General features: G+C 49.1%; 1 protein-coding gene and 1 long non-coding RNA gene across 4 annotated transcripts in view; one reads left to right on the top strand and one right to left on the bottom strand.

Moving 5' to 3' along the window:
* LIN9 (lin-9 DREAM MuvB core complex component) overlaps positions 1–8,919 on the bottom strand; it is a 76,102-nt gene extending 67,183 nt beyond the window's left edge. Inside the window, exon 1 of one of the 3 annotated variants that reach the window (XM_032318562.1) lies at positions 8,757–8,919. In XM_032318562.1, coding sequence (XP_032174453.1) covers positions 8,757–8,796 — 40 coding nt within the window. In that variant the 5' untranslated portion in view covers positions 8,797–8,919. Of the gene's footprint in view, positions 1–876; positions 1,100–8,756 lie in introns of those variants that run through there. The other 2 variants (XM_032318563.1, XM_032318561.1) reach the window with 2 other exon arrangements.
* LOC116576382 lies at positions 1,331–14,452 on the top strand. Its single transcript, XR_004280131.1, has 3 exons — positions 1,331–1,713; positions 9,051–9,258; positions 13,377–14,452. It is a non-coding gene; the product is annotated as an uncharacterized LOC116576382 (long non-coding RNA).
* Positions 14,453–15,008: the final 556 nt, after the last annotated feature.

Here is a 15,008-nt window from a genome sequence, read left to right as displayed (position 1 = left end):
TTACAGAATTCCGCCCTGCCGTGCGTAAACTACGGAATTGGTGCTTGCACTTACTAAACACGGGTGAATGTGCAGGTCAGAGGCGGCGGGATGAGTAAACACCGTCAAGGCAGGCTATCGCAGGGGTGGGTGTCAGGAAGGGCACCGTGTGACCATGCTGAGATGCTCTCAGCCATGCAGAAAGGTACCCCCGTGATTCTGAAGGCACCAACACACACCAGGAAGTCTACGGGCTGGGGGCTACCTGCACACTGGGGCGCCCAGCCTGGATCTCCCTGGAAAGGTCCACAGCCACCTGTGGTCCCAGGGGAAGGGGCCGGCCCTTTGACACGGAAACACTTCCAGGGGTGGACACACCGGAGGGGGTGGGGGGAGAACAGCGGGGATCCCGAGTGCCTGCAAAGACAGGAGCCACGACAGGACGCGACCCCGGGCCCCGGCAGCCCCACCCTAGCCCCCGCCCCGCGCGGCCCCGGCCGGGCGGGTTACATAACCCTGCCGGGCGTCCCTCCGCGCCGGGCGAGCGGGGCAGGCGGCGCGGACGGCCCCCGCGGTCCCGGGGCCGCTCCTCCCCCACCCGGCCGGGGGCCCGAGTCGGGCCGGGACAGCGGCCCCCGCGTCCGCCGGGCGCGCGCCGGGCCCCCAGGCTTTCGGTTTCCGGCCCCGGCGCTCACACCACCCCAGAAACCAGCACACAGACACCATAACAAAGGCGGCGACGCGGCGGCAACCCCGGGGTGGGAGCACCGGGGGAGCGCGGCGGGGCTGGCAGCCGGCCCGCTCGCCCAGCGGAGGGCACAGCCGCCCGTCCCGGCCGGCGCAGCCCGGGGGCGGGCGGTCGGCAGGAGGCGGGGGGCGCTTTGAGGTGCTACTCACTCTCGTCAGGCAACTGGTCGAGCTCCGCCATCTTGAACGAGCCGCGCCGCTTTTTCAAAGGCTGCCCGCCGCGGTGCATTGTGGGGCGGAGACTGTCTTTGCGAGGGAGGTTCGAATGCGGAGCTCGCTGCCCGCGGCGCCGCGCCGCTGCCGCCGCGGCTGGCTGAGGTGGCTGGGCTCCGCCCGCGGCCGCCGGGGAGGGGGTGCAGCCGGGAGGGTCTGGAGCCGCGCCCCCCGCCCTGGCCCCCGCCCTCCCCCACGCTCCCGGGCCGGCCGCGGGCCGGAGGGAGGCGGAGGAGGCCGCGCTGCCAGGCCCCGCGCCGGAGCGCGCGGGGAGAGCCCGAGGCCCGCCCGGCAGTCCGGGGCTCGCCGCCGCGCTGCGGCTGCGGCGGGGAGGGGATGAGTGGGTGGAGAGGACGCGGGGGCGCGGCGGGCGGAGGCGCGGCGGGCGGGCGGCACCTGTGGGCCGGCCGGCGCTTTTCCGGCGCGCCCGGCCCTCCCCGCCGCGGGGAGCCTGCGGGAGGGCCCCGGCTGGGTCACCGCCTTGGGCCAGTCGGCCGGCCGCCGGGCAGCCGCTGTGCTTGCTGCAGGACCTCGCGGCGGGCGGGGAGGGCACTGCCGGCCCGGAGTCAGCGGCGGGGCGGCGGGTCCCCTGCCCCAGTCAGCCCGGGAGCACCGATGCCAGCTCGTCCCGCTGCGGGAGAGATGGCACCGTCCGTGATGAAGCCACCGTAGCTTGTCAACAGTTTGTGTAACAGTTGCTAGTGAGCCCTGCGCCTTCCCCGCCGGGAATTCAGGGGGTCGCGGGGAGAGTGAGGCCAGGACAAGGCAACACAGGTGAATTCCGGGGACTAGAAGCGCGGTTGCGGCCAGGCTCACCGCTGGGGCTTGCCCAGCCCACTGGAGCCATGGAGCAACCGGGTTCTGTTTTGTACTGTTACTCAGAACCGGGTTCTGAGTAAGAGGGCAGCCAGCTTGCATCTGTGCCCTAACGAAAATGTGGGCCGTGGATTGCGGTGCCCCGAGAGGACGGTCCTGGAGACACGTATGGTTGCTGGCGGAGAAGTTCCTTGGGGTGGGCAGGCGAAAGAGGGGAGACACGTCTGCACCTGCCCAGGCCTGGTTGAATGCAGGTTTGTTTCTCCTCCTTTAAAAAAAAAAAAAAAAAAAGAATCCATTTTAGAGAGCGCGCACCAGCGGGAGGGGCAGAGGGAGAGAATCTCAAGCCGACTCTGCACGGAGTGAAAAGGCCGATGTAGAGCTGGTTGCGGGGCTCGATCTCGGGAGATCACCACCTGAGCCCCACACAGGAGAGAGTCGGGTTTCGCTTAACTTACTGGGCCGCCCAAGGCACCTCGCAGGGTTGTTTCTTAAATCTCAGCGCTTCACATTCTCACATACAAAGTACGAAGAATCACAGCGGATTTTGAGGATTCTATAAATTGGTAAATGGACAGGCCTCATACTAGTTTTGCGCACACGATTTGGCTCAAACGTCCGCTGTTTGCTTCCACCACTTTGCAATGGGGTGGGGGGTGAGGTCTCACTGTTGCCGACAGCTGCAGGCTTCTGCCTGGAAAACTGAGGCCACTTCTGAGGTAGAAAGGGGAGCAGTGTGGTGAAAAGTTCAATTTTACAAAGTAACCCCTACTTCACTAATTTAACCCCTCCCGTGCCGTCTAGACACATTCTGATCTACCTTCCAAGAGGCCAAAAACAATTCATTCCCTGTTGTCAGCAGGTGAGAGTAAGTCTTACCAATTTTGAGAGAAGTTCCAGAAAAGGTCCACTCAGAATGGAAGAATAGAGGGCTGAGGTAAGTCAAGTGTGGCAAAGTAGCCCATGGTCAAAGTATCATTAGACCAAAGCAAACCAGCTTGTGTCCTAATGCAGATTTCACACAGAACAGCTGTTTAAGTAATTTTAGGCTTTTTTTCTGATAATCTGTATTTTATTTTTTGTTGCTTTTTAAACTTAATTTTAAAAAAAATTTCAGTATAGTTAGCACAGTGTAATATTAGGCGTACAACTGAGTGATTCAACACTTCCGTCCATCACCTGGTACTCATCACAGACAGGTGCACTCTTTAATGCCCATCATCTGTTTCCCCCATCCCCCACCCACCTCCTCTGTGGTGACTGTCAGTGTGTTCTCTGGAGTTCAGAATGTTTCTTTTTCTTTTCTTTTTTTTTTTTAAGATTTTATTTATTTATTTGACAGAGAGAGAGATCACAAGTAGGCAGAGAGAGGGGGAAGCAGGCTCCCTGTTGAGTAGAGAGCCCGATTCAGGGCTCAATCCCGAGACCCTGAGATCATGACCTGAGCTGAAGGCAGAGGCTTAACTCACTGAGCCACCCAGGCACCCCTCAGCATCTGTTTCTTGATTTGTCTTTTTTTCTCCTTTGTTTGTTTTGTTTCTTTTTCTATCTTTCTTTTTTAAGATTTTATTTATTTATTTGACAGACACAGCAAGAGAGGAAACACAAGCAGGGGAAGTCGGAGAGGGAGAAGCAAGCTTCCCACCGAGCAGGAACCGGATGGGGGGGGCTCGATCCCAGGACCCTGGGATCATGACCTGAGTTGAAGGCAGACACTTAACCGACTAAACCACCCAGGCGCCTCTTGTTTGTTTCTTAAAGTCCACATAGGAGTGAAAGCATATAGTATTTGTCTTTCTCTGACCGACCTATTTCACTTAGCATAATATGCCCTAGGTCCATCTTTGTTGTTGCAAATGGCAAGATTTCATTCTTTTTTATGGCTGAATAATAATACGCCATATATATATATATATATATATATATGTGTGTGTGTGTGTATGTGTGTGTGTATCACACATGGGAATGGATATATTGTATGGGCTGCTTCCATACTTTGGCTATTGTAGATGCTGCTGTAAACCTTGGGGGTGTATGTGTCCCTTTGAATTAGTGCTCTTGTATTCTTTGGGTAAATACCCAGGAGTGTGATTCGTGAGTGGTAGGCTAGTTCTATTTAAAATTTTTTTTTTTTCTATTTTAACTTTTTGAGGAACCTCCGTACTCTCTTCCACAGTGGCTGCACCAGCTTGCATTCCCACCAGCCACGCACAGCAGTTCCCCTTTCTCCACATCCTGGCCAACACCTGTTGTTTCTTGTCTTGTTGATTTTAGCCATTCTGACAGGCATGAGGTGATCGATCGCTCATTGTGGTTTTGATTTGTGTTTCCCTGATGATGAGTAATGCTGAGCATCTTTTCATGTGTCTGTTAGCCATCTGGATGTCTTCTTTGGAGAAATGTCTGTTCGTGTCTTCTGCCCATTTTAATAGGATTACTTTGGGGTGTCGCGTTCTGTGAGTTCTTTATATATTTTGGATACTAACCCTTTATTCTCTTATTTGCAAATATCTTCTCCCATTCAGTAGCTTGTCTTTTAGTTTTGTTGATCATTTCCTTTCTCTGCAGAAGCTTTTTATTTTGATGAAGCCCCAGTAGTTTATTTTGCTTTTATTTTCCTTGCCTTTGGAGACCTATCTAGAAGAACATTGCTATGGCTGATGTCAGAGACATTACTCCCTGTGTTCTCTTCTAGCAGTTTTATGGTTTCAGGTCTCACAATTAGGTCTTGAATCCATTTTGAGTCTTTTTTTGTGTATGGTGTAGGAAAGTGGTCTAGACTCATTCTTCCACATGTAGCTGCCCAGTTTTCCCAGCACCATTTACTGAAGAGATTGTCTTTTCCCCATCGGATATTCTTTCCTGCTTTGTCGAAGATTAGTTGACCATAGAGTTGTGGGTCCATCCCTGGATTTTCTGTTCTGTTGCACTGATCTCTGTATCTGTTTTTGTGCCAATACCATACTGTCTAGATCACTACAGCTCTGTGATAAAACATGAAGTCCAGAATTGTGATGCCTCCAGCTTTGCTTTTCCAAGATTGCTTCACTCTGTGGGGTCTTTTGTGGTTCCACACAAATTTTGGGATTGTTTGTCCTAGTTCTGTGAAAAATGCTGTTGGTATTTTGATAAGGATTGCAGTAAATGTGTAGATTGCTTTGGGTAGTAGAGACATTTTCCACAGTATTTGTTCTTTTAGTCCATGAGCATGGAGTATCTTTTTTTGTGTCCTCTTCAGTGTCTTTCATCAGTGTTCTATAGTTTTCAGAGTACAGGGCTTTCACCTCTTTGGTTAGGTTTACTCCTAGGTACCTTATTATTTTTGCTGCAGTTGTAAATGGGATTGTTTTCTTCCTTTCTCTTTCTGCTGCTTTTTTATTAGTGTCCAGAAATGCAACAGATTTTTGCATATTGATTTTATATCCTGTGACTTTACTGAATTTATCAACTGAAGCAGTTTTGGGGTAGAGTCTTTCAAGTTTTCTAATAGATTGTTGATAATCTGCATTTTATTTTTTTTTTTTAATTTTTAAAGGTTTTATTTATTTGACAGAGAGAGAGATCACGAGTAGGCAAAGAGGGGAAAACAGGCTCCTGCTGAGCAGAGAGCCTGATGCGGGTGCTCGGTCCCAGGACCCTAAGATCATGACCTGGGCCAAAGGCAGAGGCTTAACCCACAGCACCACCCAGGTGCCCTGATAATCTGCATTTTAAACTAAAACCCTAAATGAGTCTACTCACATGTGGTCTGAAGCCTGAAGCTGTTTCCCAGCCCCATAGCTACCATGTATTAACTGTGAGACTGCAAGCAAGCCACGAAACTATCTTCATTGAGTTCTTTATTGGATATTTATGAGAGAGAGTTTAAGTCATTGGTTACTCGATTCTCCCAACAACCTGAAAACTTGTTCAAGGACAACATCGACCAGGTGAGGGAATCAGGAACCTGAGCCCCTCTCCCTGCCTCATTTCTCCCTCTGTGGTGTGACAGTAACACATCCATCACCAGGCCCTTAAATTGTGTATTCCAATTTAAAATAATATATAAGAGGGCACCTGGATGACTCAGTTGATTAAGCATCTGACTCTTGTTTCCACTCAGGTCATAATCTGGGTTGTGAGAGCGAGCCCTGGGTTGGGAGGGCTCAAGCATGGAGCCTGCTTGAGATGTGCTCTCTCTCTTCCTCCATGCCTCCCTCCCACTCTCCTATTCCCTTTCTTTCAAAAAAAAAAGGGGGGGGGAGGGGAGAGGGAAATCCTCAAATATGCTGCAACGTGGATGAACTTTGAAGACATTCTGCTGAATAAATAATCCAGTCACAAACAGACAAATGCTGTACAGATTTCACTTACATGAGGTACATAGAGTAGTCACATTGATAGGGAGAGAAAATAGAACAGGTTCCCAGGGGTCGTTAGTGTGTGGTGGGTGCTGAGTTTCTGTTTGGAACGATGAAAGGGTTCTGGAGATGGATGGCAGTCGTGGCTGCAGGGCAATGTGAACGTACATAATGCCACCAAACCCCACTCTTAAAACTGGCTAAAACAGGGACACCTGCTGGCTCAGTCAGTGGAATGTGCAACTCGTCGTCTCGGGAGTTGTAAGTTCAAGCCCTATGTTCAGTGTTGAGATGACTAAAATTTTTTTTAAATGGCTAAAATGGTAAATCATATATTATATATATTTTACCACAGTAAAAAAAAAAAATGCCATGTTGCACCAACAGTACACACAGTATGATTCCATTTACACATATATATGTGTAAACTAGAATTTGGAATACACAATTTAAGGGCCTGGTGATGGATGTGTTACTGTCACACCACAGTTGACACTACCCAACAGTAGCTATCCCTGGGTAGTGTCAGTTTTAGTTTCTTTATATCTGCATTTATCACTTCTCTACAGTAAAATTTTTATATATTTTAAAGATTTATTTATTTTTTAAAAGATTTTATTTATTTATTTGACACACAGAGAGAGAAATCACAAGTAGGCAGAGAGGCAGGCAGAGAGAGCGGGAAAGCAGGCTCCCCTCAGAGCAGAGAGCCCGATGCAGGGCTCCATCCCAGGACCCTGAGATCATGACTTGAGCCAAAGGCAGAGGCTTAACCCACCAGACTCCCCAAGATTTATTTATTTTAGAGAGCACAGAAGAGAGGGGTGGATGGGGAATGAGGGAGAGAGGATCTTGAGCAGACTCCCCACTGAGCGTGGAGCCCAAAGCAGGGCTCGATTCCACACGCCTGAGATCACAACCTGAGCCGAAACCAAGAGTCGGATGCCCAACCCACTGCACCACCCAGGCACCGCTAAAATTTTTATTTTATAATAAAAGCAGCTATTTTTTAAAAAACTGTGTCCATATAACAATATTCTTCAGAAAGGAAGTACTAATACTTATTACAACATAGATGAACCTTAAAATCATGCTGAGTGAAAGAAGCCAGTCACAAGAGACCACATATTATATAATTCCTTTTATAGGAAATGTCCAGAATAAGCAAGTAGAGACAGAAAGTAGATCATGGATTGGCTGGGGGCTGGGGCGGGTGTGTGGGATTGCTAAGGGGTATAAGGTTTCTTTTGGGAGTGATGAAAATGTTCTAAAATTGACTGACTGTAGTGATGTTTGCACAGCTCTACTAAAAACCATTGAATAGAAAATTTCAAATAGGTGACACGTGTGGTATATGAATTATATCTCAGTAAAGCTGTTAGAAGACTGTATTTTCAGACTTTTGGGGTTTTGTCTCAATTGGAAAACTTTGCTGTTGTCTTTTGAGATTTGATTTATTTATTTGATAGAAAGCACAAATGGGGATGGCAGGCAGAGGGAGAGGGAGAAGCCGGCTCCCTGCTGCCGAGCAGGGAGCCCAAGGCAGAACTTGATCCCAGGACCCTGGGATTATGACCTGAGCCGAAGGCAGACACCTAGGTGCTCCCATTGAAAACCTTTGGGAGTCACTTTTTACAGAATGCTTTTCTAAGCCACTTAATGAAAATGCAAAGCCAAAGACCTCTGCTGGGCAATTTTTAATGATAACAGCAAACCAAAGACCAAAGAAAAGACAAAACAACATCCAAATGTTTTCCTTCCCACTCTGTCTTTTCGCCAAGCATGCTACTATTTACTATTTTGCAAACTATACTGGAAAGAGAAGCCACCTCTCCCGCTGAAACCAAGTGACTACAGGAAGACGCAAATTGAATTCTTGGCAGGTCCTGTTTCTTTAGAATGACCCCTTGGAGGGTCGTCATCAAATACCTGTTTCTCCTGAGACCGAGGTCAGGTATCCTTTGGTTCAAACAAAATGAAACAAAGCAGAAGGCATCATTAAACCAATTTCAGGGGGCTCCAGTGAGACATAAACCCTGGGCTCACATCCCAGCACGTGAAATCAGCTCCCTGCCCCCTTCCTGTCTTCCCCTTTCCCTGGGTTGTACCCGGAAGGAACTAAACATTGCCTGTTGTATTTCTGATACAACTGAGGCACGAGTTCTAAAGACTACGCTCCGCAGAATTCACTGGTGTCCTGCAGTTGACTTAGGGAGGCCTCTGTTCTTCGGTCTGTGGAACGAATGGAGCCAGAACTGAGGAAGAACAACACTTCCTTGAAGAATAGTAGCAACCTCTTTCACCAGATACCTTGTGTAATGAACTGTGAAAAAGTTATGATAGGTTATCCTATGAGAGGGAAAGTAGAAAGACCTATCCCCACCCCCCCCACACACATGAACAGTCACAGTTCAGAATTTCCCACCTGAACACCGATGAGGGGAGCCCAGGAGACGAGTCTACCCAAGGAGGAGCTCCTCTGTCAGCAGAGCCTTCCAGATGGAAGGAGTGGACGGCTCCATAGAGTGACTTTGAGATTCTCACCCAGAAAAACTGCCCCTTCGGGACCCGTATGCATCCACAGGATGTAAGGAAACACTTGATCAGTGAAGAAACCAAACAAGACAACTCGAGTAGATACTTGGTTTCTGGTGAGCTTACCTTTTCCAGAATGCATCAGGACTCTGCTTCGCTCATGCATACCCCTGTTCACTCCTGAGTGAATAAGGACTGTGTCCGTTAGTCACTGTACCCCCAAGTAGAGCCTTGCTCTCCAGTTAGCAGGTGAGTCAGACAGTCCTCGGTTTATTGTTACAGTAAAATGAGGATTTCTGCCTGGGTTTTTGGCAATTCAGAGCTGAGGGCTTTTGGTAGGTATTTCTAGTGGAATTAAGTAAAACCATGTTGTAATATATTTGATTACCCTCTTATGAGAACCTCTTTCTCTCTGTGCAGGCTCAGGGCCAGGGCTTCTCCAGCCAATCTGCCCAACCGGCCTCTCCAGCAGAACAGCCGGATTCCTGACCACAAGCAGGAAGCTGGAATGGCCATTCTCTTGGTTAAAGGGAGCCACGGGTCAGTTCAGGTGCCCGATGAGGGGAGGGCACGCTGGAGGGCCTGGTTCCCTGGAGGCCATCGGTGACTACCACAGTGCCTTGGACAAGTAAGTGACTTTACCTCTCCAGGCCTCATTCCCTTGTGTTAAATGATAGTTACATCATAACCTACTTGATCAGATTGTAACGCATGTGGAGAGAAATAGCCAGTCCAGCACAAAGCTGGCCGAATGGTCTTAAAATGATCTCCTTAGTCTTTTTGTTAGTTTGTTTTAATTTTTTTTTAAAGATTTTTTATTTATTTGACAGAGAGAGACACAGCGAGAGAGGGAACACAAGCAGGGGAAATGGAAGAGGGAGAAGCAGGCCTCCCCGCCGAGCAGGGAGCCCAACGTGGGGCTTGATCCCAGGACCCTGCGATCATGACCTGAGCCGAAGGCAGACACTTAATGACTGCGCCACCCAGGTGCCCCAGTTTGTTTCAATTTTTTTAAAGATTTATTTATTGGGCGGCCTGGGGGGCTCAGCTGGTTAAGCATCTGCCTTCAGCTCAGATGTTCCCGGAATCCTGGGATCGAGCCCCGTATCGGGCTCCCTGCTCAGCAGGGAGTCAGCTTCTCCCTCTCCCTCTGTCTGCTGCTCCTCTGGATCTCTCTGTCTCTCAAATAAATAACATCTCTTTTTTAAAAAATAAATAATAAAGATTTATTTATGTATTAGCACACACAAGGGATGGACAGAGGGGGAGAGAATCTGAAGGAGACTCCACACTGAGTGTGGAGCCCAGTGTGGGGCTTGATTTCAGGTACCTGAGATCATGACTGGAGCTGAAATCAAGGGTCAGACACTCAGTCAACTGAGCTACCCAGGTGCCCCGAAGGTGGTGAATTTTTAAAAAATGTCTTCCAAAAGAGCAGGATGCAGAATTTATACTTATAGTAGGGTTACACCCAAAACATGTTATATAGAAAACAGACCAGAAAGAAATGTACCAAAATGTTAATAGCAGCTTCCTTTGGTTATTTGGTCATTATTTCGTAATTATTGGTTATTTCTTTTTTCCTTTTTTCTGGCCCATTCACTTTTAAGCCTTAGAGGGCCTGTATGCCTGTGGTAGTGGTTATTTTGCACGTGTGTAATGATGAGTAGTTACCATTTACAGAATGATCATTACCTACTAGTCTCCAGTTAATACTACCTGCACTTTTCTCCCTTATTCTCACAAGCTGCTGAGAGAAGCACTGTGATTATCCCTCATGTTACTAACATTGCAGGTGTTTAGGGAACTTTCCAGGATCACACAGCCAATAAGCTGGTGTCCCTGCTCCAAAATGACAGGGGCAGGCCTAGTCGTCCACAGGAGGAGCACTAAGCTTCACAAAGGTCTCTCAACAAAGCTTCTACATGGTGCCCATTCATTTGCTTAAAAATATAGAAACTGCTAACATTGAAAAGAGTGGCACAAGGATATTGTTAGTTACTCCCACCTTCTTCATACAGTTCTCTGTTTGGATGAAATATGTTGCCTTTTTCAAATTAAAAATAATCACACATCAAATTTGACTGCTTTGATAGTGCACTTGTCTCCAGATCGTGATAGGAATTACTTGGACTGTAACAACTGCCAGGGATCCATGACTGAGAACTCATGTCATCGAGCATCTGTGCGTGTTCTGTGCTCTTGTGAATCCTCTGTACCTGTCAACACCAGGCTCCTCCGGTCCATGGTCCTTTCCAGAATCACTCCAGCGAGTCTGCCAATGTCCCTTCCTCTGCATCCCCAAAACACACTAGCCTCGATCCAACAATTTGCTGTCGATCATATATTGTCCCTGGTTGAGTCCACCCATATTTATTTATCTAAGACATTTATTTTAGAGGGCGAGAGAGCAGGGAAGAGAGAGAGCAAGGGGAGAGTGAGAATCCCACGCAGACTCCCCACCAGCTGGGAGCCAGATGGGCTCAATCTCACGACCCCGAGACCCTGACCTGAGCCCAAACCCAAGTGCTGGGTGCCCAAACCCTCTGGGTGCCCCAAGAGCCTCAACTAATATTTACTATGTGCATCTTAAGTGCAGGATGGAGTGCTCTCCAGGGGCTTCTTGAGAGGAGAGTCTGCCCATTGGTTGCAGGTGTTCTTGAATTCATGGTGTCCCCAGCATGAGCAAACACAGCAAGTATTAATAAGCAACTCTTGGTGTGTTCCCTGCCCCTCCCCCCACCGGTCCTGGAACTTGTTCTTTCTCCTACGACCTCAGCTCTTGGGTTCTAAACCTCCCCCTGGGTCTGTGTCCAGAAGCCGTGCTGCGACTCCATCAATCACCAGCGCTTTTATGTCCTCAAGGTTATTTACTGCCTCCTCCAGCTTCTTGTGTAGGATTCTAGTTCCTCTTCTAAAGCATAATTTCCTCCCAAACTGTGTTTATGGATTTTTGTCTATATTTAGCTTTTGGCTTTTTTTTTTTAAAGATTTTATTTTTTTAGGATTTTATTTATTTATTTGAGAGAGTGGGCACAAGCAGGGGGAGAGGGAGAAGCTGACTTCCCGCCGAGCAGGGAGCCCGACTCAGGCCTTGATCCTGGGACCCTGGGATCATGACCTGAGCCAAAGGCAGACCCATTGGGGCACCTCTAAAGATTTTATTTTTAAGTAATCTCTACACCCAACGTGGGGCTTGAACTCAACCCTGAGATCGAGAGTCCTGTGCTCTACTGACTGAGCCGGGTAGGGCCCTTAGAAAGCTCTTGGCTTTCTATTCCCCTCTCCCCATCTGTTTTCCTCTTGCTCCTCACCTGCTGCTTTTCTCTGGGGGAACATACACAAACTCTGTCTCTCTGTCTCTTTCTCCTCACCCCTCTCTCTCACACAAACACACACACTCTCACAAAACTTTTCTTCCAACAAAGTAAATTTTTCCCTAAAGTCCTTTATATATTGAGAGCTCTTAACTGGCTCTGCTACACCTTCCTAAGTAACAGAATAACCTCACTCAAATGACTTTGAACAATAAAGAAATAGCGTGTCTTCAGGCTGGGGGTCGTGCATTTTGGGCAAGTTACCAGGGACCTGGGTCCCTCCCCTCTCCTCAGCCTGCCTTCCTCAGCGTGGCAGCTTATCCTGGAGAAGGAGCAAGCTCTTCTCACAGTGACTGATGGTGACCTCGTCTACACATCCAGACATCAGAACGTCCGGGGAGGGAGCCACCCTCTTCCACCTCACCTCGGTGAGGACCTCTTTCTGAAGGACCATGGCATACTTCCCCTTAAGCCTCATGGGCCAGGACTGGGTCACATGCTGAGTCCTAACCTGTGTGCCAGCAGAGGAATGGGATCACCACGACTGTGGCAGTCAGTGGTACCAGGTACTGACCACCTACCTCGTGGGTGTGGAGTGGCCTGGGGAGCTTTAAAAACCCTGATGCCTGATGCCCACCTCCTCATGGTCTGCTTCAGTTGGGTGGGGATGTACCCCGGCCATAGGGATTTCAAGAATTCCTAATGTGTAGAGGGGTGGACAAGGGGTGAATAGCAGGGGGGAAAACTGGGGCCAGGGAGGTGGGGAATGACTGTTGGACTGGCAAATAAATAAATAAATAAATAAATCACCTCCCTGAAAGCAAAGTCTGTCCATTCATTCTTTCATTGATTCATTCCTCGTTCAGCGAGCATTTATTGCGTTCTCACAATGTTCAGGAGATGAGAATTAAAGGGCACTATCAGGGAATGCGGAAAACCTATAGGTCACATAAAATAGAAGCAGTACACTCCTCTGGGCAGACCCAATCTCAAGTTGTGGTGCTTGATTAGGGAAGAGCAGGCTGGATTTCAGCCCTGACTGGGCATCCTTGTGGAGTGTACAGACTCATTAACTGTACACGGCGGACTAAAGAATACAAAGACAAACAGAACATGGTCCCTGCCTGCTAGGATCTTCGTCTAAAAGAAACACACAGGAAAGCTTTGGAGAGTCTGTCAAGTTGATCTGAGGTGGCCAAAGTCAGCAGAGGACATCTAAAAGTTGTACCATTAGAATAAATTGTTCACAGCTTTACAGGAGACAAATGCTTTTTATTTGGCTAGTCTAAGTAGCAGAGCAAATGTATGTGCATATTCTCACAGAATGCCATCCGGCTAGCACTAACTCATGATAAAGTTACTTCAGACCTTTTTTCTTTTAGACACACACACATTTTCACAACATTGTGTTACTTTCTTTCCTCTGCAGGAGAGTCCCCTTCGCGTGTGCATTTTTAGCCAAGGAGAACCGGCTGTGCTGTGCACCCCGAGCCAATGAGCCCGGGCATGGGCCTCCTATTGCGTGAGCTCTCCGCCAATGAAAGTCCTGCCTTCTCCTTGGTTGGATGGGTTCTGGAAAGAGGTTCACCGCTCTGTGCTTTCTCTTTCTGCATCTGTTTTGTTTCTGGCAAGTGGTTCTGACCCACAATGGCCGGCGTTGGAAGGAGAGGGGCTGGCCCTGGGTCAAAGTGGAAGTATCCTGTTGGATTGCAACAGAGACTGAAGGGGCCCTTGAGGTAGCCCTCTGGGAAGGGAAGATAGGGGCATAAGGACTGCTTCGGACTCGGTGAAGGAGATCAGAAATGTTGCCGCAGTCCAAGGAGCTGTCAGGAAGGAGTTGTTTACAGCACACCCGTGGCCACAGGGGATGTGGAGAGAAAGGCCCGGCAATCACAGGTTGCTGACGCTGGGAGCACAAGTGGGGACCTCCACTAAGAAGGAGCACTCCCGGAAATGAGTTGCCCGACACTCTTCTTTCTAGGAGTGCTAAACAGGATATGCATGATCTTTTGCTAGCTGATCTTCTCAGACTTAGCAAGAATAAGTATGCTAGTTAACAAGAGTCTGAAGAAAGAGGAGGAGGAGGAGGGCAAGGTGGAGAAGGAGGAGGAGTAAAAGAAGGGCAGAGAAGCTAAGTTTTGACAGGGTTTGAGAGCTGGTGAGGAAATCTGAAAAAGCAGGTCAGCCTCCCAGGCTGGAGCTCGGGCAGCAGATTTTGGCTCAGGACATTACAGCCAAATTTGTTACCAACCAGCTGAGTGACCTTAGGAGGTAGGAAAACCGGGACCATTCAAGCAGTCCTAGTTTGACCAGCGCTCAAGGCACGCTGTGAAAGGGGTGTTTATACAGGCTGGGAGGCGGGGCTAGATCGGGGTCCTTCAACCTTTGGGGTCAGGTGCCCCCGGCGAACCCAAAGAAAGGTAAAGACCCTTCTTTTGCTCTGAAAAACACATGTCCGTGGGTTATTTATGGCAGCACAATAAATCACCCCCAAGAACTTGTATATTCTATAGGTGCTACATGTTGTATTAATTTTCTGTAAGATATATTTTATGAATTATACACACTGTAGTTTATCTCACTGTTTCTGTGGGTCAGGGATTCGGAAGCCACTTAGCTGGGTGCTGCTGGCCCATGATTCTGGGTGATTCAAGGAAAAGGAAGTCATGAACCTGACAGGGGATGCAGAGGCTTTCAATGGGGGTGGCGGGGGGTGGGGGGGACATTTGGGATTTTCACCAAGGAGTGGGTGTGTGTACTCTTGGCATCAGTGAGTGGAGGCCAGGAGCCCCATAATACCCGCTGCAGTGCCCAGGAGAGCCACCCTCTGTCCCTTAGAAAAATTATCCAGCCCCAAATGTTTGTAGTGCCGAGGTTGAGAACCCCGACCCACAGGCCCGACTGAGTCAGGCAGATCTCCTTCTGGGAGGTTTGCTCTTGCGCTGCTGAGGCTGCCGGTGTCTTCACAACCTGGCAGCTGGCTTCCGCAGAGTGAACTAAGACAGAGGCCGGGGAGGCAGCCACACTGCCTTTTAGGCCCGATTTTTCTAGAACCCATTCA

This window comes from Mustela erminea, chromosome 17, assembly GCF_009829155.1.
Source record: "Mustela erminea isolate mMusErm1 chromosome 17, mMusErm1.Pri, whole genome shotgun sequence".
Classification (NCBI taxonomy): domain Eukaryota; kingdom Metazoa; phylum Chordata; class Mammalia; order Carnivora; family Mustelidae; genus Mustela; species Mustela erminea.
Note: the sequence above shows the minus strand (reverse complement) of the source record. Positions and strands in the feature narration are given on the sequence as shown.